Source organism: Sminthopsis crassicaudata, chromosome 3 (genome assembly GCF_048593235.1).
Source record: "Sminthopsis crassicaudata isolate SCR6 chromosome 3, ASM4859323v1, whole genome shotgun sequence".
NCBI classification, from domain to species: domain Eukaryota; kingdom Metazoa; phylum Chordata; class Mammalia; order Dasyuromorphia; family Dasyuridae; genus Sminthopsis; species Sminthopsis crassicaudata.
The window spans coordinates 522,140,766-522,167,437 of record NC_133619.1 but is presented as its reverse complement, the minus strand read 5'-3'; the positions used below and the strand labels follow the sequence as shown (position 1 = coordinate 522,167,437).

Below are 26,672 nucleotides of genomic sequence, written 5' to 3'. Positions count from 1 at the left end.
GCCTGTATCCCAAAGAGATTTTAAAGCAGGGAAAGGGACAAACATGTGCAAAAATATTTGTGGCAGCCCTCTTTATAGTGGCCAGAAATTAGACATGAGTGGATGTCCATCAGTTGGAGAGTGACTAAGTTATGGTAGATGAATGTTATGGAATATTATTTTTCTATAAGAAACAATTATCAGGATGATTTCAGAGAGACCTGGAGAGACTTACATGAAGCCAAGTGAAATGAGCAGAACCAGGAGGTTATTGTACAGGGCAACTCTTTTCCACAATGAGATGATTGAAGCCAGTTCCAATGGTCTTGTGATGGAAAGTGAGAAAACTGTGGGAACTGAGAGTGGATCACAATATAGCATATTCACTCTTTTTGTTGTTTGCTTACATTTTGTTTTCCCTTTTTGATCTGATTTTTCTTGTGCGGCCTGATAATTGTGGAAATAATGTATGGAAGAATTGCACATGTTTAACATATATTGGATTACTTACTGTCTAGGGAAGGGGGAAGAGGAAGGAAGAGAAAAAAATTTCAAACACAAGATTTTGCAAGAATGAATACTGAAAATTATCTATGCATATGTTTTGAAAACAAAAAGCTTTAATAATAAAAAATAAACTGGTTGAAAAAAAAAAAAAGATAAGGGTGAAGGGGGTTAGAAGAGCAAAACGCACCTGGGTGATAAAAGATGAGGAAAGGAGAAAACTGAGTTGTGAATGACCTGAATTTTTTCTGGAAAATATGAAGCAAGGTCATCAGTTTAGGCTGGGGTGAGAGGGAGCCAGGGGATGTTTGAGGAGCAATGAAAAGAAAGAGCCATTGTGGAAAGAGAATTAATAAGGACCATATAATAAGATTGTCCAGCTCAGTTGAGGTTGTATGACATAAATTTGTAGTGGATTCAGAACAGTTGTGTTGTTTTTCCCCAAATTTGTTCAGTAGCATGTATGTAGGAAGGAAGATACTATATAATAGGAATGATCCAAGACTGAGGTTTGGCTAAATGAAACTGGAGATATGAGAAGCTGTTTTTAGTGGCTTACAAGCCACAGAATGAAATTAAAAGTATATCCAAATTGGAACTGGAATTTTCAATATCACTCTATTGCCACTTCAAGCCTTCTACAAAGATAACATTTTAGTGAAAATCAGAAGAAATGCTAATTGTTTTGTTTCACTGAAGAACAACAAGATTCCTTTCCAAGAGCCTATGGCCATTTTCATTTAAAAAAAAAAAATGTCAAAATGGCTTGCTGTGGGGCACCTATGTTATATTCTTTTTTAAAATTTGCTTTATTAGCAGAAAATAAAATTAAAATTAAAATTTCCTCATCAATGACTCAAAATTGCATAGTTAAAAACAAGAGGGGAGAAGAGAGGGAAAGAGAGAGACAAAAATGGAGAGAGGGGGGGAAAAAAATTGTGGTGTAGTAGAAAAAGCCAGGACCCAACGTAAGAGAAATTGTGGTTTTTGAGTCCTAACTGGATGATTTCGGGCAAGTCAGGTAATCTTTTTGATTTCTGTGTGGATCAAATTAAATCATGTATATAAATCAAGTACTACACAAATGTCATTTATTACTATTATAAAAAGAGACACAAGTGATATTGTTAGGTAAAAATATTAGAGACCATCAAGTCAGAATATGAACTGTGTCTTCTGATACAGATTATAAAATTGTTACATAGTCAAGACATGGTAAAGAAATAATCTGGAGATTATCTGTGAAAAACTTCATTCCAAAAAAAAAAAAATTTAGTTGTCCTATTGACAATTTCATCCCTCATGTAAAAAAGTCAATAAAGCAACTAGTTCTTAGGATAATTCTGACCCCAAAGTAAGAATGAGTTGGTATATGGAAATAACATGAACCTTAACTGTGATTAACCATGTTGTCATAAAGTTTTTAATAATCAAAAAAAGGGAAAAATTGAGTACAGATATATATCTTAGACTTTAGGAAAGATTTCAAAACATTCAGGGAAGAGAAGACCATCCTATGGCCTAGAATCTTAAAGGGATAGTCATAATTTTTTTTTTTTTTTTAAGCTTATCATCCCTGGCTTTCTGAGAATAGAATGGCAAATGATTAACCAATCTATAAGCATCCTACTCTATGTCAAGTATTGGATAAAGCTCTGAAAATTAAAAAAAAAAAAAATCAAGGAGTCACGAAGGCAAAAACAGTACAGTGGAAAGAAGGCTAAACTGGTAAGAATCCTTATTCCATAATCTTTACTCTATTTCCTGCATGTGATCTTGGGCAAGTCAATTAACTATTTTAGCCTTCTGTTTCCTCACTAGAAAATGAGGGTATAAATTTTGATGACTATTAAAATCCCTTCCATCTCTAAATTTCTGATTCTATCATCAAAAAACACATATACTTACAAAGAGAATTTGTGCTAAGATTATTTATTTGAAAAGGCAAGTGTAGAGTGTAAGAATATGAAAAGATGAGTATGAAAGAATGGAATAGATCTGTAAAAATTATATCGAGGAGGATAAAATCCAGCACAAATTAAAGGGACAGCTCAGTTGAGTGAGAAGTTCATGACATGAGGTTAACCAACCACCAAGAGACATTAGACTTGTACTTGGTATGCTGCTTCTGCAGCTAAGGAAATGACATTCGAATTACAAAGGGTAGGTAAACATGGTGAAGAGAAAACCAATGCTCAAAGTGATGAGGAAATAGTAAGAGCCTAAGCCTCAGCTCCTTTCCAGGAGTTTAAACCTCTAAGCTCAAATGAATCACATTCCAATGTTCCTAAATAATGTGCAAGCATGACTGAACCACTGACAGTGATTCTTGAGAAATTGTAGAAAAGAAAAAGTAAGAAAGATGCAGAAAGCTGGGAGGTGAGGAAATATCCTAATATTCACAAGAGGGAAAAGGTACATATGTGAAAATGACAGACCAGCGAGCCTAACATCAATCCCCAGCAAAATTCTGAAGGGATTAATAAACAGATGGCTTCTGAACAGTGTTAACTCTGATCTTCAAAAATTGTAAATAAATCCTGCAGCTTGGAAACAAACCGAAATCATAAAGAAGTATGGTATAATAGAAAGACTACTACATTTGTTGTAAGAAGATATGACTTCAAATTCCTCTACTGATAAGCTATGTGTGACCTTGGTGTTCCTGGGTCTCTTTCCTTCTCTGTAAATGAGAGAATTGGTTTCAATCTTTCTGATCTAGATCTATGATCCTAGGTTAGTGCCAGAATCTCTATCTCTAGCCTGCTTTTCAGTCAGTAGTCTCAGATGCTCAAAGAAATAAAAGTATTCATCTTAGGCCATTATCTTAAACATTAACCAAAATAGCCAGGTTTCCAGATTCTGGAAAATAAGGAAAAGCTTATGAATCAATCGACAAGCACTGATTAAACATCTACTATGTTCTAGGTACCATGCTAGGTTGATGGGGGTACAAAGTCAAAAATGAAAAGTCTCTATCCTCAAAAAAACTTATTCTACTGAGGGAAACATGTCGATCATTCGTGCTATTCCCTTTCCAGTTGCTGCCTTTGCACAGGCTTTCCTCTCATACTTTGAATGAGCTGCTTCTTCCTCTTCATTTCATAAAATCCCTAGTTTCTTTCAAAGATCAGTTCAAGTTTCACTTCCTATTTGAAGTCTTTCATGACCCCCCCCACCCCAGCTTTCTAGTATTCCCAGACTACTTTTTATTTACTTGGTGTTTGCATGCTGCAATCATCCCATGGGATTGTGAGCACCTCTAGAGCAACAGTTTCTCTCTCTCTCTGTATTCTCAGCACTTAGCACAGTACCCTTGACAGAAATAAGTTAGTTTGAAACACCTAGAAGATATGCATCTGGAAATGTATATATAGGATCGGATGTATGTGTATGTATCTCCATAGAGATGAGAATTGAATCCATGATAGCCATTAACCCATGACAGGATACAGGGAAAATATGTAGAGCAGAGGATTAGAGGAACTCCTATTTAGGGGCTAGAACATAAATGAGTTATCCAAAAAAGAATGAGGAACTTCCAGGCAGAAGAGTATCAGGAAAGCACAAAGAGGGGAAAATATCTAGAAGTGGTACCAAACACTGCAGATAGACTAAGAAGCCTGAGAACTGGAGGAAAAGGCCATTAGAATCAGCAAGAACAAGAACACTAGTAATTGGCAAGAATACCTCTGAAGTCAAGAGGATGAAAAGTGAGGAGAGAAAACAGAATCAATAATGTTGACTCTTTAGAATGTTTTTACCTAGTTTGGATTTAGGAGACAATCATTTCCTTTTCCTGACATCTTCTAAAACAGGTCTTTTTGCAATAGTCAAGTGTCAACCCTGTCAGTGAGTGCCACAAAATTCTCACTGCCCCTCTATTCCCACACACACACACAAAAAAAGACAACATTCCACCTAAGTATAAAATTAATTTTGCCTAAATAAAGTAGCCAAAGCTAGGCTTTTGCCAAACAATAGCCTTAGAAAAGGATTCTGAAAAGGCATGTTTTAGGTGTCAAAAAATAATTTCTGAGAAACTAATACTATAAAGAGAATCTGAGTTTCAAAATTCAAAATAACTTCTTATGTGGTTTGGGGGAGTCACTTAGCCGTTCTGGGTCTGTTTTCTAACTGCAAAATGAGCAGTTTGGATTAATAATCCCTAAGGGCCTTCCAAGTCTAACCATCTGATTACATATACTCAGATAAGCAGCCAGTCAGTAAACTATAACCTTTCCATAACAAAAGGCCATCTTTGCTCCAAGACCTACCAGCCTAACCATCTGTCCTGCCTCCCGGATCCTCAGTGATTGCCATATGCCCAGCTGATGTACCCTAAGGCCCTTTGGGCCTTTTCATCTACCCTTTTCTGGGATTCTTAGGTCTTTCAATAAGCTCAGCAACTGAACCTTCCTCATATGTGTTGTTTCTTTCCATTAGAATAAGCTTCTTGAGAATAAGGTTTCACTTTTCTATTTGCACCTCTAGCATTTAACTCAGTGACTGATGCATAGCAAGTGATTTATATAAATGCTTTTTCATCCATTCATATGCTTCAAAAGCTCTGTGATTTCATAAGGGCAAGGTAGACTGTGACCCTTCAATGCCTCAGGAAAGTTTCATGAGTTGCTACAGCCAAAATTCATCACCAATCATCCATCAACTGACCAACCTCTTAACTAGGTCAGTATTTTGATAATGACATCTTGTCTGAGGAAACAGTGCCACCTGGAGGCTACCACTTACTTGTGCATCCAAACCCTCCTCAATTTCTGAATGGTGTCTTTAGGAAAGTATTCAGATTTGACTGTTACTCTGCAATTATAGCGTACCTCCAACTCAGTGGATAGTCAAAACTCAAGAACAACATTAATAAGATACTTTTTCAAAAGTTATTTTGTTGATTTACAATCGTAGATCTGTCATATTTTGAAATCAAAGCATAAAAGCCTCATTTCTGGGGATTTCAGTCTCAAAATTAAGAGCTGGAAAGGATCGGAAAAACCTCATTCAACCTTCCCATTTTATGGATGAAAGAATCAAGTCACAGAGAAGTGAACTGAATAGACTTGTTCAAGTAGTACAATAAGCTAAGAGCAGGCCTGGAAACTAGGTCTCCTGATTCTCAATTCCATATTAATTTTACCATAATCCTTTTCAGTCTCTCCTCTCTTCCTTATAGGAAGACTTCCTACAATCCCTTTTCTCAAACTCTCCAGTTAAGTTTGCTCTCTATATGGTGTCTGATTTCTTCTCAAAGCAATGCTTAACTCAAGTCTCCTTTAAAGATTTTCTTCTCCTTAACAGATCTGCCATTCCAATCCTTTCCTCAGGAGGTCCCTGATCTTAAGAGTCCCTCAGGGTACATTCTCTCCCTTCTGGGTGCTAGTAGAACAAAGCTTTTATTTGTTGTATCAAACAATTCACAGGCTACCTTATCAAAACTGACAGATATCTTACCCACCTTACCAACAAAAAAGGGGGGAATAGTCAAGAGTGTAAGCCTTGCCTATTCTATGCATCATAAGATACAAAAATATTCACTGGAAAATGATAGATTAAAGGGGCCAAGTCCTATTGAGAACACGAAATACAATCTTGTCAGTTCCTATGTTTTGGAAGTAGAGTATGCCATAAGGGATTCTTCCTCCAAAGTGCTGTACCTGTCAGATAACAGAAATAACTTCTGACAAAATAAATCACTGTTCTTTACAACAGGCCTAAGAGGCATTTATTTAAATTCTGTCCTTGGTAATTCATTTTTTCACTCTCTTGGATACTAATGCTTACTGAAATTATATTTAAAAAATAATACTAAAACAGGCATTTTTCCAAAATATGAAACTGACCTTCACTTTCTCTTTAAGAAGGTAGCCAGATTGCTTGTAAAATACTAAGTAATTTTTTTTCCTTTGGATTACAATCTTCTCACAATGAAACAAGTGGTCCTGATAAGAATCCTTAGTTAATTACAACTGGTTATTATTCCTATGAGAAACCAGATCCTTTCTTCTGACTGGTTCCTCTGACTTCTGAGTAAGGAAAAAAAGCAAGGAAAGTAGTCAGAATGAAGAGGGCTAAGCCAGCCCTGTGAACCAGAGGGGATAATTTAGGAGGGAAAGTTGGCCCTATCTAAGATAGAACTGGAAGCAAGGGAAGGGGAATAGTTTGTACTAAGAGATGAAAGAAAAATTGTGAGACAATGTAAGAAAATGATTTCAATAACAAAAATCACTCTAACTACCACCAAATAGAAGCCAACAAACACATATTAAACATCTATTATGTGCTGGGCACTAGGCTACAAAGTGGAGGGATAGGTGAAAGAAGAAAATTTTTAGTTTTCTGTACATCCGAGTTTGAAAATGTGAAGTAAAAGCCAATTTTACTTCTGACACTAGCCCAGAGAGAGTGGGCAAAATTACAATCCTGGAGTTTATTAATAATTCTTACTAACATATTTTTGGTCATGAAATAAACCAAAATTTCTGGACTACATAGGTTCAACTTTGATGCTGAAGAGGCAATCACAGAATTTCAGAATTAGAAAGTACCTAAAGGTTAGTTACCAAGTCATACCTCGAATCCAAAGAAGGAATCACCTAAGTCTACCTAGAAAACACAAGATACAACAAATGATTTCCTACTGGATGCACAAGCTAGGAACAATTGGAAAAGGTTTCTTTGTGCTGTTCTGGGCATGTTTTAACCAGAAATAGGGGCATCTTTAAATCTCTCTAATCATCTCCAGAGAGAGTCAAAATATCTCTAGACCTTTTCTGGGGTCAGTGTCAGGAAACTCACTGTCTCAAAAGACTGGTCATTCCAATTCTGGAAAGTCTAGCTATTGTTTACAATTCTCCCTTTGGAGTCACACTGTAGTTAACCCTTCTTTCATGTGGAAACTCTTCAGATATTTGAGGACAGTTACTGTGTTTTCACTAAGGCCTCTAGCAGTATAAAATTTCTTAGTGCCTTCAGCTGAGGTTCTGAATCTACTGAACATCCTGGCTGTGTTCTGATTTCCCCCTCCTCCTTCAAACATGACACAGAAAAAAATAAGATGAAATACAAATGAGAGCGTAGGGAGAGTCAAATCCTAAAATCCAGCTTTCTTAGTTCCCATTGTATAAACATTCAGAACTCAACTCAAAATTCCTAGAATAGGATGAAATGTTTCTAAAAAGGCAATGGCTAATGATGTTTAAGAGAGAAAAACAAATTAAAGAAATGTATAGTTCTCAACGTGTATGGTGATGAAATGTTTCTAAAAAGGCAGTGGCTAATGATCTTTAAGGGAAGGAAAAACAAAGAAATGCATAGTTCTTAACATGCATGATTGGACAGCTTAAAGGATAACAGACACCCCAATAAGCATAAATGAAGAGAAGACAGCAGATAATCAAGTACCCTAGTATAGCTTTTCTACTTTAATAAAGTATTTTCCTTTATATTATGCCTCAGAAAGCCTGTTGTTCCTTCTTCTCAAAGGCTCCTTGGCATCAAACACAATAGTCCCATGATTCTGAAAAGTGTCATTTATTGGAAAGGTGATGATATGCAGGAAGTCCACTTAGTAATGTTAGACCAACTAAGGTGCTGTAAACTCCCTTCAAAAAATATCCTTCCCACAGGGAAGTTGGATGCCAATTCCCCACTAAGTCAGTGTCCCTGATTTTTTAGTCTGGAATCAGAGACCACTTCCTCCTGGGATACAGCTCCCAAAAGGCCCTGGAAGCAGAAGGAAATAATATTTTTCCTGCAGATAACAGGAAGTCCCCTGAGACGCCCTGCTCCACTCCATCTCTTGTCCTGCTGATGTGGCACATTTTCTGCCAAATCTCATTCAGGCCAGGGATATAGGATAGTCTTTGTATAAAGTCAAATTCCATGATATTCTGGCAGGAAGTTCATCAAAATTAATAGGTATCTCCAGAAAATGGCATAAGTGATTATGCCAGAAGAAGATTCCTTACACTGATGGTGTGGCTTTCACTGGAAGACAGGGCTATTTAATCTTAGCAAGGGCAGCTGCTCTTCTTTCTGTGTTCTGAAACAAGGCCCGGATTAAAGCCTTCACTTCACCAGAGGAGAAGGCAGTTGCCAAGGGACCCTTCCCATCAGCCCACCTGGAAAACAAAAAATACAACAAATGATTTCCTACTGGATGCACAAGCTAGGAACAATTGCAAAGGGTTTCTTTGTGCTGTTCTAGGCATGTTTTAACTAGTACAGGAGTCATCTACTTATCACCCTAACCATTTCTAAAGAGAGTCAAAAGCAAGGAGTGATAAAGCAAATAAGGATGTCACCAGATAAAGAAAACAGAAGTCCGCAAGTTATGTAACTGAGACAGTGTTTCCCCTTACTCTGAAATCACTCAATCTGCAAACCAGAAACAATAAAACCTAGAATCAGATAGATTCAGTATTTAATAAGTTCAAGAACATAGTCTGCTGAGCAAAGGACTATTTGACAAGAGTGATTAAAAGTATAAAACAGAATGGCAGAAAATAGACTTAGACCAATAGTATTCACCATATACTACAATAAAATCTAAATGGATAATCAATCTATAAGTAAAAGGTCACATCAGAAAAAAAATTAAGAAAATGGGAGGAGTTAAACCTTTAATAACTATGATAAGAGTAAAAATATATAAGCAAGACCTTAAAGACAAAGAGACAATTTTAATTATAGAATAAAAATTTTGCACAAACAAAATGAATATAGCAAGAGCAAGGAGAAAAATTGTCAAGAGAGTAAAAGATCTTTGCTATTCTTTTGATAAAAACATAACACTGTCTCTTTCTAAAATATCCAAGAGATTCTCCCTTTTTTGTTGATCTAGGGAGAATACCAGATTTTCAGATTTTGTCACCCTTAAATGTCTATTATAGGAGTTTATATCCCACCCCCAAGTAATATTTCTTTCCCAGAGTGGTCTGATAAATAACAAATAAAGTTTATGGGTCAAAACCTTTTGCTAATTATTTAATCAGAAGTACTTTAATAAAGTAAGTAGGAATTTTGTTTACATGTCTCTATGATGGGGAATCTAAGGAAATCAGCTCAGAGACATTAAGTTTACTGGGCTGCCCTAGCCATATCAAAAGAGTGATTACAAAGAGAGAAGGATCTAGACCAATAAAAATCACAAACCACATCCCACTAAATCAACAGAGATGTAGCCTCTGAAGATAATATATCTAGCAGCAGAGGAATGTAACACCCATACCTAGAAAGACTGCCAAAAGGATGGCAAAAGCATTTGTGGCTATGTAATTGAACCAAAGCTACTGTATAACAACACACTCTATAGTCTATATACTCAGTGCACATAACCAAGATTAAATGATGGTAGTGAGCAGGAAACAGCAGAGAAAGCTGTCTTTTGCTAACGTTTTTTTCAGTATCAAATAAATAGTGAATTCTTTTCTAGAAGGATATCTACATAGTGTGTAAATTTTGAAAACACAGAACCTCATGCAGAAAAATTATCCAGAAGTCTCTGGTAGGCAGTATGCATACTGCACATATATAGCTCATATTCATTACAGTGAAAAGTCCTTGTAATTAATTCAAAATAGTCACTTTCATTCATGTTTCAGAAGACTGCAACAAAATTTTTGCTGATTACCTACACATGTCAGATTCCCAATTACTTAGCAGAAACCAAAAGAATATTAAAGAGGAGTTTGTATATTACCTAATCTAAGAAAGTAGCTTCAATAGTAAGATGTAGGATATAATTTACTAAAGGAAAGAACTCAACTACTATCATTTAAAAGGAAAAGCTTTCAAGTCTTGATAAAGTCAAGAAGTAAAGTAAATCACTCTGAATTAGAAGTATTAATGCAAAGGGATTCAAGCCACCAGAGAAAAGATACACATACCGATCTCCAATTTCTTGCAAACTTGCTTGCAGCAGCAGCATCAACTCTTTGAACGGCATCCATTTGGGCACATAGACAGGAACCTCTTCTTGAAATTTCTTATTTTCATTTTCATCAGGTAATGGTGTGAATACCTGGGGTCCTTCTTCCACTATTGTTCTACATAAAGAGTACAATCTGTCGCCATCTTGGGTAGAGATGTCCTGCCATAGAACATAAAGGGAAAGAAGTGAATTGTGTTGAAAATGGAGAAAAAACATTGATGAATCTTTGGTGCTCTCTACCCAAGCATGTTAGCTGAAACTATACATCATTCCAACCAATTTTAGCACATCATGTCAGACACTAGATTTCATCAGCTTCCTGACACTATTCCTAAGTTAGAATGACATGTAAATATGTTTCAACAGATTGTCAGCAATTTATTTTGCCTGCCTATTTCTTCAGTAGAATGTGGTGCAGCTTGCTGCAGAGCAAGAAGCATTAGTACAAATAAGGTTTGGGCAATTTATGCTTCAGGGGCAGCAGCTGGCAGAACCAAAGCAATTTTCCTATAGATATATATACAAATGACTCAAACTGATATACAGTATGGAATAGGCATTTTGGGGGGATTGAGGGTCAAATCTAAAACTAAAACAAAGAAAAAGATTACCTATGTGGGCAGATGTAAGACATGCAGTCTTTTTTTGCCTAAATGATAGAACTAGGATTGTTGCTCATTATCCTTGGCAAAAAGACAGTGTGGAAGAAGAGCTCACTTCATTTGGATGCCTAGTGAGCCAAAGCATGACACTTACCTCTAGGGTAGTGATTCTGCTGATGATCTCAGCAATGGCTGTGTTAAGTAAGGTCCCCATAGCTTTGCAATATATATTTACAGGAAGCACATCTTGCCACACAACTCCAAGTCTTTTTAACTGATGTAGTACCTAGTAACAGAACACATTTATTTACTTTGGAGTTCAGGTGTGGTTTGTTTTTTTTTTTTTTCAGATCCAAATTTAAAATATTTTCTAAGGCCTCATTTTCACATAGCTAGAGAAAGAAGTAACCAAAAACACAAGTTTTTAAAATACTTAACATTCATGTACTTCTGCTAGCTAAAAAGCAGCCCCATACACAGATGGGAAAACTACAGAAGAAATTTTAAGTCCTTAGAGTGGGGTAGGAGGAAAAGAGATCAGAATTGCAAGCTATTGATTCCAGTTTCCACAAACCTTGATCAGACCTTTAATTAGTCAGTTAACAACACACACACACACACACACACACACACATACACATATGTGTGTGTGTGTTGTTAACTGACATATATGTGTGTGTGTGTGTGTGTGTGTGTGTGTGTGTGTGTGTGTGTGTGTGTGTGTGTGTGTGTATGTGTGTTGTTAACTGACATATATATATATATATGTATCACCCTCCTGGTTAAAAAGAAATCATCTCATCCTATTGGCCCAATGGACAACAAGATAAAAGGAGGGGCTTTAAATGTGGTAGCAAAAGACATGAATATTCATTAAGGAATCTGTTTTTCACATCTTCTCTGTTACATAAAATGGGCTCTCCAAGGGCAAGAATGAAAGCATCTAGCTATGCAGTGTCTCACCTGCCGAACTGCTCTGCTTGCTGCAGAATAGTTATCTTCATCATCCATATTTGAAAAGTTCCTTGCGCTTGACAGTCGTTCTAGAAGCTCTCCTTTCTGTGCCCTCATCTGGGCCAGGAAACATTCTGTCCCTGTGTCAAGAAAGAAGACATAAAAGAAGAAATGGACACTGCTAAATTTTATGGTGCAAAGTCAAGGGGAAGGGAAGAGAAGCTAAGGGCCTGTCTTGTGTACCTGGAGACAAATGCTAGATAGCATCATCAGTCTAAGAAGTTCACCAAAAATTAACTTCTAATACAGCAGCCACTTTCTCCCAGTTCAATAAAGAATCCATCTGCAGTAGTTTGCTCAAAGACAGAATCAGCAAAGAAAAATCACTGCTTTAAGTCCCCTCTTTTATAGCAGGGGAGGCTACACATTATTCTGATATCTCTACACCACCTAAGGGAAAAGTCAGGAATTGAAAGACTAAGTGATCTGTATAGATTTTCTGCTTTTGTCAGGCTATCATTATAGTAAATATATTAGTTTATCCCACATTTCATTTCTTTTGATTTTTAATAATCTCAAGAACAGCTTAAGGGGGTGGGGGGTAATGCTCTCCTGGGTTTTGCAGTAGAACAAGCTCTGACATTAAAGTACCATTACCAACAATGCTAACGGAATTGTCACAATACAAATCTCATTACATGTCATTCTGCTGACATAACTCTGATCTGGTATATTCACTGCACGCCTGCAATGCAGTTGGGAACTCTAATGTACCATGAAATCATGTCATGAAAAGTGTGCTGGTACAAAGGCTGCCTTCACTTTGTAAAATTAAATAACCACTCACAATTGCAAATTAAATCACCATATACTCTCTAATCTAGCTCAGAACCACCACCCCATTTCCAACTCTTTTATTTGTAATTTACTAAGATGGTGGGCTGAGGTTTGATGCCATCAATCATGCTTTCTGATATTAAAGGTTCAAATTACCAAGTCTCCTGAAACCTGGTACAAGATCCACAAAAGTAGTGGTGCCATCACAAAGAACAGGGGCAAGGCGTAACTTGAACTGATGCCCTAGGGTCAGTAAATGATGAGCGATGAACATGCAGTTGTTGTGATGAATGGCAGCCAGCTGGGGAAGTTTCTGAAGATTCTCCCTGAGTAGAAGGAAGTAAAAAGAGGAAACCAATCAATAGTCACGTAAGGATAAATGATAAGGAAAACCTGACTCCTCTGCACAATGCGATGAGTTTCCAATTGACAAAGGTCAGGAACAGGAAGTTTAAATGCTCTAGATCACTAATAATTAGAGAAACGTAAATTAACTTTGAAATTTTATCTCCCATCCATCAGAATGGGAGAAATGATTTAAAAAAAAAATGGGTATTTTGCATATTGTCACTGGAGCTATGAACTGATTTGGCCATTCTAAGAAGTAATTTGGAATTAAGCCCCAAAAGTTACTAAATTGTGCAGCATACTAGCAATACTACTAGAACTATATCCCAAAAAGATTAAAGAATGTCTATGTATACATGTAAATACACACACACACACACACACACACCACACGCACAGAGCAGCAACAGCAGCTGCAGCTCTCTAGAAATGCTCATCAACTGTGGAATGAATGAACAAGTTGTAGTATATAAATGTAATGGAACACTACTATGCTATAAGAAATGATGAAGAAACCTAGGAAGATCTGTAGTAATGATGTAAAGTGAGCAGAACCAGGAGAACAGTTATTTATAAAATAACAATACTGTAAAGGCAAAAAACTTTGAAAGACTTAAGAAATCTAATCAATACAATTATTAACCATAGTTCCAAAGGAATCCTAATGCACTATAATACACTACCCACCTCATAAAAGAGAGAGAATGGACTCAGAATATATACACTGAGACATATATATAAACAATATTGCTCGACTATACATATTTGTTACAAAGATTTTATTTTTCTTTCTTTTTCAGTGGGGAAGAGAGAGATGGGAAGAAAGGACAGATTTGGCTTCATTTAAAAAAAATAAAATTTAGCCTTAAAAGAATGCAACGAAGTTACACATGATGCTCTTTACAATTTAATAGTGTGAATATAGTTGTCAATACAAAATGACTTTTCTCTTCTCTAAACTTTTTCAATTACAGTCAGTTTAACAGAGCTTAACATTTAATTGGTCAATAATTGTTTCTCATTTTTTCATCTAGATTTCTTGTCTCCTGAGGGCAGGAATTGATATTAAACTTCTATTGTGTTTTTCACAATAGCAGACTCTCAATTGAATTAATTCTCAATTGACTGCTAAGTCGAATAAAAAAAGGCTTAAGAGTCGAGTCAAACATCCAAGAAATATTCCCAATGTCATAAAGCCAGAAGATAGAGAAAAATTCAATATATAAAAAAGTGAAGAATACTCCTGGCCAAAGAATACCAAGATCAAAAGTCTAGATAAATACCTAGTGATGTGATTTTTAGCTTAGCCAAGGGCTTTTCTATCTTTTCATTTAAATGATTAAATGATTGGCAATAAAAACTTCAAATCCAAGCAAACAAAAGTGTCAAAAATTAAAAGTAATCAGAATTCATTTCTGCAGTAATACAGCTATTCTTACTTTAGAACAACCCCTTTTAGTGAAATATAGATATACAAATTTTTTACAAAATAATTATTTTTTCTAAAGAGCAAGTAGTTTAATTGACATGTTACTAAAAACATCTGGTTGACAAACCTTTAGAATCTTTGAGACTTAAGTGTGTAGTGAGTTTTGAATCACAAAACTTAAATTATTAAATCCTGAAGACTAAAGGAGTTTTTTTGGTTGGTTTTTGTAATTTACACTGACAGAAACTTTACTTAAGGATCAATCTCAGATAAACAGGAATGATTGTTTACACTAACAGTTAAGTACACACTGAGCCAACTGTGAAAAGTAGGAGGCCACATCTGGCAAATTTCCAAGAAAGGTCTTAAAATAGTGAATGTACAAAATCTCCCTCAAAGAGAAAATGCAATGCATTTACTAGCCATTATTCAAGCCAGCACTTACTTACAAGACACAACAATGTGTGGCCAGTTCTACAGGTCCTGTACTTTAAGTACTAGCTCCCTTCTCTTCTAGCCTCCACCAAACTTTTAAAGGGAGCACAACTTGGTCAAGCTCAAAGCTAAAGACCTCAGGCTATCCCCCATGGCTAAGAATGAAAACTATCACTATATAGTCATATAACTTGGGCTTCAAATCTTGTCACTGTCAATTACTTCCTGCAAAAACAAGTCACTTAACTTATGGGGCCTAAATTTCAACTATAAATTGGAAGAATGGGGGAAAACATGTTCTAAATGGTCTCTAAACATTTCCTTCCAGTTCTACATCTCTCTGTGTGTATAAATGTAAAGTAAATTAGGAAGGAAAAAGCACCAACAATTGAGAACAAAAAGAGAAACTTGGTATAGCTCAGGTGAGAAAATCCTTAAAGGCAGTTAAGGATTACAAGTAGATGTTGAGAGAAACAGAATCTGAGGCATGGGAGGCAGTTTGTGCCCAGAGAGAAGGGATGGCATGGCATGAGCCACATTAAGTAGGCCAGGACAGGAGGAACACAGCCAGATCAGGCTGAAGAGTGAAGCCAGGTGGTAGAGGCCAAGCAGAGCAATCTGTATTTTATCATAGGGACAAGGAAGAGCCACCCAAGATTTTTTAAGTGGGAAAGTTACATGATCAGGTCTACACTGAGTAATGTCACTCTGCAAGACACAGGGAAGACACACTAGAGAAAGCGTAGATATAAGGTAAGGCATGCAAGGGAAAATGATCAAAAGAATCTGGACAGAAGGCAACAATTATGGTAACAGCTGTGTAACTGGACAGAAGGACATCTAGAGGAGAGGTCTTGCAAAGAGAGAATCAACAAGACTGGGAACATGATTAGAAACAAAGGGGTAAAGGAGAAAAAAGAGCCAAGGATGAAACTATGGCTGTGAATCTGTGAACCTGAAAAAAGATAGTGCCCGCTACAGACTAAGGGAAGAAAAGATGAAGAATGAAATGAGAGTAATGAGATCTAAAAAAATCTCAAATTATCAATAATAATAGTCTCCATTTATTATACATGAGCTTAGAGTTTTCTAAAGTGCCTTACCTACAACAAATCTGTTACCTATATCCATTCTGCAAATGAGGAAACTGAGCTCAGCAAAGTTAAAGGCTTTCCCTGGAGCTTCCAAGTAAAGAAGTGTCAGAAATATGCTTAAATCCTAGTCTTCTGGCTCCATAGCTACTATTCCTTTCCCTCTCTCAGACCACTTTTCCATAAACATCCTAACTTGGAATTATTGAAAACTTTCAAATCAACAAGTACTTTCATATACATAATCCTCTGACCTCTTCAAAAGACTTTAAAACTGTATTAACTTATTTTTTTTTTAAATAACAAAATCAGAGAATTTTTTTTTTAAAAGACAGAAAAGGATTTCACAGGTCATCAAATTCACCTTGTACCAAAATCATGAATCTAGCTAGCAACATTCCACCCACCTGGTACATTTCCCATATACAGATTTAAAACTAGAAAGGACCTTGAAAACCATTTTGTCCAACCTCCAACATTTTACAGATAAGGAAAATGAGGCTCAGAGTACCGAATACAACCTGCCAGTGTTCCCAAAAGTCTGAAATAATATTTCTTATTCATAGCAATAAATGTGATTTATATAATGTTCCTCTCTCCAAGTAATGTTGTACTTTCTCAGGACAAATAGAAAACACTCTGAATTCCACTGAAAATAACACTAGAGGAATACAAAGATAAATAGAAATAGCTATCTGTCTGTCTGTCTGCTTGCCTGCCTAGCCATATATCTATCTATCTACCTGGATAATCTCCCTCTTCCTAAAAGACAAGATTGGGCTCATCCAAGAGGATCCTCAGAAATGAAATAGCATCATGGGTGAAGGAAATTGATGCTACACATCAAAAAAAAAATTTTTTTTCAGCAGGACCACATGATTAAGAACTTTCCTTCTCAACCACATGCCCAAGTCTATTGCCAAAGGGGCAAACAGCAGTATTTGAGACATATATTTTCCCTTTTCTCCCTATATCTTCCCAATGATGGAAGTGTAGCAGAGAAGCCAAGATATGGCTATGATAAGCATGGCACAAATGGAAGAGATAAGGAGATCGAACAACTCACCTGTGATACCTGGAACTATGAGGCAAACACTAAGGTTAATCACTTTTCTTTTAAATATGTGCTTTCAAAGGGTTTGCTGAATTCTTAAGTATGATTTATTTTAAATAAAGCCTTAGAACCAAAATCTTGTTCATGAGAACACATACCTGAATTGATATCAAAGTGAAAAGAAAAAACGTGACGTGCAAAAAAGGGATTTAGAGTAAAAGTTTCACTTAAGGTACAGCATGAAGCATTCCTCTTTTGGTTTAGTACTTACTTGTGATATGTTGGCACAACATCATGGAACAAATGAAAGATATTCCTCACTGAATAGAAAAGCTGAACGGCACTGGAAAGAGAAGAGACCAATTTAAATGAAAGGAAGTTTATTTCCAAATGCAATCATTTCAGGGAAAATGGAATCTGCTTATTCCTAATGATGTGTCAAAAATAAGAAAAATTACAATAAAATATTTCTGAAGCAATAGTCAGCTCAGGGGAGACTCCAGTTGCAAAGAATAGTTGACTCAAAACTTCTAGGAAGCACAGATAACCTAGCTGGATATAAATTGCCAGTCATAATATGCTAACTAATCTCAACTGACTAACAATTTCAACAGATGCATTAGAGACCCAAAACCTCCTTTCTCTCCATTATTCTGTGTCCTGTGGCATGCAGAGTATCTTTTCAGTAACAAATAGAGCTAAGCCTCAAGCAAATGTCACCTTCTCACTGATGCTAACAGTAAAGGGCAAAGCATAAATAAAGGCATTTGTTCAGTTCTTTCAGTAACAGTCTGATTTTCAGCATCTATCTTTACCCCCTCTTCCCACAATGCAAAAGGATGAACTAACATTTCTAATATGGATTCTGATTCATTTTCTCCCCTTCAATTTCAAACCATTATTAAAATTCATAAAAAGGGTAAAATTCAGCTTTATGTATATTACCACATTACAACACAAACTTCCAAAACTCTCCCTTCCTTCCCAAAAAGCCAGATACTGTGAATTCTAAAGAGGTCTAGGGATATTACAGTCATTATTATGCTAAAGGTATATAAATAAATATGCTTTGATGTGGAGACAAAACAAAAACTATCTCTTCTCTTCCTACCAAACTGGAAAACACAGGATCCATTAACAAATAATTGTCTACAAATTGGTGGGTACATTCTAAACAGGGTCAAGATTAAGGAATGCCAATGTACAAAATTATCTGATATAGAAGTCCAGGAGTAGCAACAAACTGATAAAGTCAAACCTAATCAAAACTAATCCTTAATAAAAATAGCTCTTTACTATTTATATACAAAACAACAATAACTAGAACACATGAATTCAAACTTTTGCAAACTTTAGCCTACAACTGAATCTGGTCTTAGAGGCATCATTTCTTTTCTTTAGCTAGGAAGATAGATAAGAACTAAGAAATTCATTGGAAAACAACTATAGTTTCATTTATTTTGCAACCTTGTGTCCCCAGAATTAAGATATAAGTAGAACTGGACTCATCCCAATTCAATAAACATTTCTCTAGCACCTACTATATGCCAAATAAAGCACTAAGAATATTTACAAATATTAATTCATTTGATCCTCAAAATAACCGTGCAAGTTATATGCTATTAATATCCCCATTTTACAGTTGAGGATACTGAGACAAAGAGCGGTTAACTGACTTGTCCAGAGCCATACAGTTCTCAATGTATGTCAGGTCACATTTAAACTCAGGTCTTCCTGATTCTGGGCCCAGTACTATATCTAAACATGCACCAACTGTTTGGTAAGTAGCTATATCCTGGCTAGTGTTGGGGTCGCTTCCTAAGTCATGATAAGTCTATAGATTTCCACTATCTATCTCTCTTAGATGCTTCTGGATGAAAGGAACCAGAGAAAGGAGACAAATGGGAGATTAAGAATACTGACAGGCCTAAGTTGGGGCAAGTAAAATTTTCCCCTACAAGAGAAATCCTAAGCAATGGCAAAGAGGCAAAGAGGCAAAGAGAAAGAAGTTCATGTGATCACTGACAAAGGACCCAGGAGAACGACCATATGTAAGACAGAATTCTTACACAACTACAAGTACAAAACTCCAATTGACTTTTTAAAAATATATTTTTGATTTAGATATCAGTTTCAAATAAATTAAGACTTTTGCAAAAAATTCAGAATTCTTACCATTGATCACTGCTAGTTGTTGCTTCCAATAAAGTCTGATAGGCCAGCTCCATCAATTTTTCCACAGATTCACTGATCCGGCATGTTGGCAAAGAGAAAGAATGCTCACCCAGTTTATTTTCAGTGTCTAGATTCATCATTTCGTTGTGCAGACTTTTGGAAGCTTTTTGCATTTTAAGCCCATTACTCTCATCAGGGGCTGGTAATTCTGGCAAAACTATCTTAGCTTCTGGACTGATCTAAAAATGAAACAAAATATTCAGTGTCTACAAAATAATTCAGAAATAAACATATAGTGGTAGGTTCCATTCAGGTTATTTCTCTGTCAAAAAAATCTATGGTTCTACAGGGCAATTTTCAGTTAGCACCTTTGGGTCTTAATGACTATCAATCATATTGTACAAGTTGTCATTAAAAACAAACAAACATCCTTAGAATGTAAACATTCTCATTTGAAGTAAAGCTATGAACCTGACCTAGCTTTTACATAAATGATATTATGTTCTTACACAAAGACAGAATTCTCAGAAATCATCTTGCTAGATAATTAAAGCTGCAGTTGGCCCAAATTTTTCTCATAAATAATGTCATATTAATTGTCCAAAATATTTACATGGACTATTTCTTAACTCTATGCTAATTTCATCTAAAAGTTTATTTATTTGCATTACATCATCCTCAAAAAATATAGTTTGAGAAACTCTAGTACAATCAGAACTGCAATAAATGAAAGGTGATTAAGTTGTAAAAATTCTTATTTGAAGAGAGTAACTAGGTTAGAAGACAAGATGAGCCTGAGGAAAGTAGAGGGGGATTTATGAAGGGATTTGGGAATGGAAACTTCAGAAAGTGATGAGAATGGGGATTGAACTCTGAACAAATTTTTCAGACAAATTGGAGATTGAAAGGGGAGAGCATTTTAGAGCAGTCATAAAAGATTTTTATGCAATAACTTCCAAGAGTTACTGCAATGGAAGTAACTCTGGGGAGCTAAAACTATGGGCTCTGTCCTCAGAGACAAACTAGTTCAATGTGGGCAAGATTCAGAGGAACTTCAAGGAGCTTTCAAGAATGTAGGACTGAAGGGTAGAACTGAGATTCAGAAAGAAAGGACCTTATTTTTTGTGACCAAGTAAAAACAACTTTAAAAACCTGACCTACATGAATATATGTCTCAAACTAAAGTAATACAATTTCATACCTGCAATCTATCTTGTTCTTTTTATAATTCATACCCTCAAGCTATAGTAAAATAATTTAAATGAGATACTAATTATTTTATGCTATGTGAACACAGTGGGAAAGAGGTAACAAAAGAGTGGGTAAGAAAGATGAAAGGACCAGGAATACGTACAAGACATCAATCATATATACAGTGGAAACAAAAACCAACATCTAAACCAAAGAAACTCCTCTTTATCCTAAGAAAAAGTTCTATTTTATTAAAATTGGCTTTAAGAAGTACATAAGTAGGGGCACTCAGTAGATATTTGATTAAAAAAATATGATGTGGAAGGAACTAAATGATCTTAAATCTAAGTTACAATCTTTAACACTCTCTCAGGGTAATTTTTAGTACCTTACAAAAACCACATGAATTTCCTTTTGAACAGTCATAAACCTGAGAGCTAATGGAGCTTGTGTTTATTTCAAAATGCTGCAATCATGGGACTTCATAACTGTGTAGGCCTATGCACATTTGTCATATGTGTATACTGAAATAAATTTCTAAATATCATACCAACCTGAACAAAAACTTAAGAATGGTCAACTGACTTCTTCCCCCAATTAGCTGCTTCCCAAATATACCATAAAAATTCTAATACTGGCACCTTTACAGTATTGTGAATCTCTGAAGTCATTAGGTTTCTGGCTGCCACAATCACATCTTGGCACTTCTTGTTAGCAAAATGAGAATTGATATTACGGGCATATTTCAACAAATCAGTAGTATCTCCTTTTAAAAATCTCATGTCTTTAAGAGCATTTTCAAATTCTTCAGTGGACTGTATCACCTAAGAGGAAGAAAGACAGAGAGAGACTGAAAAATTAAAAAGTAAAGCAAAGCAAAATTTCAATCAAAACAAAACAACAAAAGAGAATGACCAGCACATGGAGAGAAGGTATGACCGACTCATCAACCTGGTCATTTTAGAGCTTTTTATCAAAAGTAAACTATTTGTAAATATCATTGATTACAATTTCTAGGTTGAAAAGATCTTTAAAATGCATGGGTATATTTTGGAATTTTATGAAATGATGAAAACAAGTAAGAGCTATCTCACAACTAGAAAACATTTTAAAAGTATCACTATTTAAAAGACTCTGATTAGTAACTCTATAACCAGGGAAACATATGTCCAAAAGAGAGAGGAAAAATCAAAGAGGGAAAATATCATAATGAATTTTACTCTGTTTACAATTAATAATTTTGTTCATTTAAAGATCCTCTTTATTTACAATAAATTATAAGAAAAAAAATTTATCTATAGCAACCAACAGTTTACTAAAACTCCTTTGTCATCTCTGTTCTTACCTCTTCATATTGTTCTAACTTGCTGCTGTTTGTTGGAATGGAATAAACCAAACAATCTTTAATGAGACACTCAGACATATCTTCCCAGATCATGTCACCCACAATCTCTGCCAATACAATCTTAGATAATTTTTCATCTTCCAAGTCATCACCAAGAGGCAAGTCTAAATTCAAAAGAAAAAAGTATTATCTTTACAAGCAAACATCAAGGCAAGAAATTATATCATATTCCTGTGTTGTTTTTTAATCCAATTTCCCCTTTCCTTTAGTCTTCTAGAATTTTCTAAGTTAAGATAGTGAGTGGGTGAATGTAGATAGAAGGAAAGAAACAGTTCAGACAATTCTACCACCATTTAGACTGACTGTGATGGACAATGTATTTTCCACGATTACTATTATTATATTTTTGTTGCCCTAAGAAATCTGTTCTTCAAACAGCATAACTAAAAATAAGGCATAAGCCAACTACATAATAACCATCTATCATTGAACTGTAATTTGGTTCCGCAAGTGTATATAAGTGCTGCTATTTAAGTTGACATATTAGGTATTTGATGACATTTGCACTCCAATTGCTAAGGCGATAAATTTTATTTACCAAACTGTTCTTCAATTTCCACATCTATTCCAGCATCTCTGCCCCATCTTGGTGTTATCTATTTAATTAAACATTATTAAAGAGTACTCCTTTTTATTAATTTGTCAAAAGCACAATATCAAGTTTATTGAATAAGTGAATAGATTCACTTAAACTATAACCCTATTCTAATAACTGTTTTCCAACATTCTTGCATTCTTACTTGCATTACAGTGTTAATTATTTGGGGCCAAAGAGTATAACAAATATTTGTAGCATTATTGGGCTTTGTAGTAATAACTGTATCTTCAAATTTCATGAGTTCCAAGTTACTTAGTAATGTCTAAAAGAATTATCGATAAAGTTTTCTTTAACTATGTTGTTTGTCTTTTTTTCTCATGCCATCCTCATTCCCATTTTTAAATTCATCTTGCCAAAAGACTCCTACTTATCTCTACTCAAAATTAAAAAAAAAAAAAATGGTGAACCTAGATCTAGCTATTGTTTCACCTGATGCCATATATTACCTATAAAGGTAAATCAAGCTCTCATTATGTATGTTGTAATAATCAACAAGAATTTTGAAAGCAATATTCTATGTGCCAGACATTGTGCTAGAGATATAAATATAAAAATGAGACAATTACTGCCTCCCAAAGATTTACATTCTTTCAGGAGAAATAATATGTACATATGAAGAATTATATACAGAATATATTCAAAACAAATTGAATGTAGTTTGGTGAGAGGGTATTATCAACTGAACAGATCAAAAAAGGCACTGTGTAAAAGATGCAGTATATAACCACAGTCTTGAAGGAAACAAGGGATTCTAAGAAATGGAGATAAAAAGAAAATAGATTATGGGCATGGGAGTATTCACAGCAAAAGTACAGAAAAGTAATGTGAGGTATCATGTATGAAAAATGAAGGTCAGTTTGACTGAACATTAGCACATGGGAAAGAGTCTAATATTCTACTGCAGTCCCTTTGGCATCTCTGTTCTTGGTGTCAAACTATTCTGACTTGCTACTATTTATTGCAATGAAATACCCTCATACGTATCTTAACGTCGCATATCACCCATATTGACAATGAAATTGAAAACGCAGATTGAGGCCAGATTGTGATGGGCTTTAAAAAACCAAGGGAAGTTTATATTTTATCCTACTGGCGACAGAGACACACTAAAGTTTACTGAGTATGGGAAAGATAAATGCTTTGGCAATTTCATGAAAGAAGGCTGGAACAGGGAAGAGATTTGAGGCAGGGGAGACTAAAAAGGAAACTATTGAAATAGTCCAGCTCACAAGATTTAAACACTCAATTTTAAATTGCTACAACAAATATATAAGTCTCAGACCAAAAAAATAAAAAGATAAAAACTTATTGGCCAATAATTAGGCAATATATTTGAGTGAAATGATGTTCCACATGACCTGTTTGTCTTTTTGCCTTTTCTGACCACAATTACCTTTTCCATTGGGTTATATACAACATCCCAAGTTCAAATACTACAGTATCCCAATTTACTATTTTACAATAGTAAAAAAAGATTTTTTTTTTGTTTTATTTTTTTACTAATTCACAAACTTTGTGACTCGACTGATTGTAGAAGTAATCCTTTGGGAGTCCTGAAAATCCCCAGTGAAAATTATAGGCATATGTTATATTATTTATTTATAATTTCTTCCAATACTAAAATTGATGAGAGAGAGAAAGAAAAGGAAAACATCATGATGTAAACAACTAGATCCCAATCTGGTTAATATCTTTGGCAATCCTCATTTTTCTTTGAGATTTTCACCTTCATTGACTAAAGAATACCAAATCCACACCCACAGGAGGAAAAAATAACCTAAATCTCCTAATATTTCTCCTCTTCCACAACAATTTTTCATTTTAGAGCAAAACATTATTTTATGTGAAATTGTACATGAAAGAAAGAAAAAAGGCTGGGGAAATGTGGTATAGTGGAAAGTGGGCTAGATTTGAAATCAGAGAACCAAAGTTCAAATCCCAACTCTCCCACTTGCAATTTTGGGCAGCTTTTTTAGCCAAACATCAGTTTCTTTTTCGATAAAATGAGATGGTTATGATCTTATGATTCACTCTATAATCTAAATAGGAGATCAGAGAGTCAGAGATGGAAATAACCTTGAAAATTAAATCTAATCTCTTATCCAATATCCAGTGTTTTCTATAACATTCCTGGAACGTGGCTATTATATATGTGGCCTTTGTATGCATCCAGAAATGCAGAGCTATTAGAAAGTTTTTAAAGAGAATCCTTAATGAACATTTATTTAGCACTTCAAAGACATATAAGATGATAATCAAAAAAAAAAAAAAAAAAAAAAAAAAAGGTTCAAATCAAACATCAGAGTTGGAAAGGGCTTCAGGACTGCAACCCCTACAAAAAACACAGAATCTCTACAACATTCATGGCAAACCACCATTCAGTTTGAAGAAATCCAATCACGGGGGATTCACTACCTCAAGAGGTGACCAATCCATTTTTTAAATGATGTTTTTCATTATATTGTACAGAAATAACTTCCATTCATTAGCTACACTATCTTCCAGAACCAAACAAATCTAATCTTTCTTCCACATAACAACCTTCCAGAATATCAATGCTTGCCAGCCCCCACTTTTCAGATTTCTTATGTGTTGTCTTCCCCCATTGGATTATTAGCTGAGGGAAGGAACCATCTTTCTTTTTTGTCTGGCTCAGTAGGTACTCAGTAGGAAAGATATTCTTTCTTTTCAAATCTGTAAATTACAAAAGTAGAAATATCAGAAGATTTGCAGGAAGTATAACAGGGAATGGCAAAGGTCCTACATTCTTAGCCCTGGTAAGATTCTAAGGTGTCAAAGATAAACAAGATGATTAAAAAAAAAAAAAAAAAAAAATATATATATATATATATATATATATATATATATATATATATATAATCTTTACCATTCTTCTAGCCAGAATAACTTTCTTTCTTTTAATCCTGTTCATTATCTTTACCATTCTTCTAGCCAGAATAACTTTCTTTCTTTTAATCCTGTTCAGGTAACAACAAAGCTCATTTTGCTTAAAGTAGCCTAATCTGAAGTAGGAGCAGTTCTTTAGAAGTAGAATAAAAGGTGTGTGTGCCAAGAAGGGTGAGTACACACAGGATATTAACTTTTTTGATTTTTTTCTCAAAATTGGGAGGGAGTAGATTAAGATGTACAAAGAAAACTATTCTCTTTTTATGGCACGTCCAATACTTGGGTCATTAGCACTTTGATGTTACATGTTTTTAGGTTCATATAATTTCATAAAAGTAAGAAACAAAAAACTAGAACTACAAATACATTCTTTACATTAATCTTGTTATAGCTACTTATTTTAGTTCTTATTATTCCTCTCATGCCAAAACTGAGGGGTTTTATAAATTAAACAAATCCATCTACTATAATCACCCATTATTATAGAAATATACTCACTGGAGTTTCCTAAGCTATCTATTGATTTTTACTTAATAGTAATAACTAGCATTTATATAGTACTTAAGGTGTGTCACAGAAGATTGTCATAAAAATTGCTTAACAAATCCTATCTAGCCCAGTGTCCTATATAAATAGCAAGGATAATTTCAATATCTAAATCTCTAAAATGTTTTTGTAGTAAGCATTTAATAAATGTTTGCTGAGTAAATTAATCCATTCAGAGACCTATTTATACATCACTATTAATGCTTCCAATAATTTTCAACAGCTTATGGAACTATGTTTTAAATATTGAAAATTCACAGAGCTTCAAATTATCAGTGTGAAGCAATGAAGAAAGGGAGATCTCATAGAGACAGATTTGCAATTTCTCAGTCTTGATTTTTTTTTTTTTTTTTTTTTTTGCCTTTTGCCTTTTGCCTTTTGCACACCTGCAAAATTACAGGACAGGTTCTGGTAGATACTGCTTCCCCTTTTTTTTTTTTTTTTTTTTTTTTTACTCAGGATTATATACCTAGTAAGTGTTAAGTGACTGAAACTGGAAAGGAACTCAGGTCCTCCTGATTCAGGGCCTGTACTCTATCCGCTCCATCATCAAGCTGCCTCTGTAGATAATGTTTTCACAAGAACTCACAGTTTATTAATTCCAAAAAGGCAAATTCATCCGTCTATGATTTACATTTCTCAATTTATAAGTGTTTCATTGTTCAACAAGA

The 26,672-nt window shown here is 35.0% G+C and overlaps 1 protein-coding gene across 2 annotated transcripts in view; it reads right to left on the bottom strand.

Annotated features, from left to right (window-relative positions):
* Nucleotides 1-8,012: 8,012 nt before the first annotated feature.
* The window catches only part of ZW10 (zw10 kinetochore protein), a 38,563-nt gene continuing 19,903 nt past the window's right edge, over nucleotides 8,013-26,672 (bottom strand). For both annotated transcript variants that reach the window (XM_074304220.1, XM_074304221.1), the window contains 9 exons: nucleotides 21,891-22,054; nucleotides 21,187-21,369; nucleotides 19,355-19,593; nucleotides 17,451-17,522; nucleotides 12,979-13,148; nucleotides 11,995-12,125; nucleotides 11,186-11,317; nucleotides 10,386-10,588; nucleotides 8,013-8,618 (listed from right to left, as the gene is read on the bottom strand). In XM_074304220.1, coding sequence (XP_074160321.1) covers nucleotides 8,498-8,618; nucleotides 10,386-10,588; nucleotides 11,186-11,317; nucleotides 11,995-12,125; nucleotides 12,979-13,148; nucleotides 17,451-17,522; nucleotides 19,355-19,593; nucleotides 21,187-21,369; nucleotides 21,891-22,054 — 1,415 coding nt within the window. In that variant the 3' untranslated portion in view covers nucleotides 8,013-8,497. The remainder of the gene's footprint in view (nucleotides 8,619-10,385; nucleotides 10,589-11,185; nucleotides 11,318-11,994; nucleotides 12,126-12,978; nucleotides 13,149-17,450; nucleotides 17,523-19,354; nucleotides 19,594-21,186; nucleotides 21,370-21,890; nucleotides 22,055-26,672) is intronic.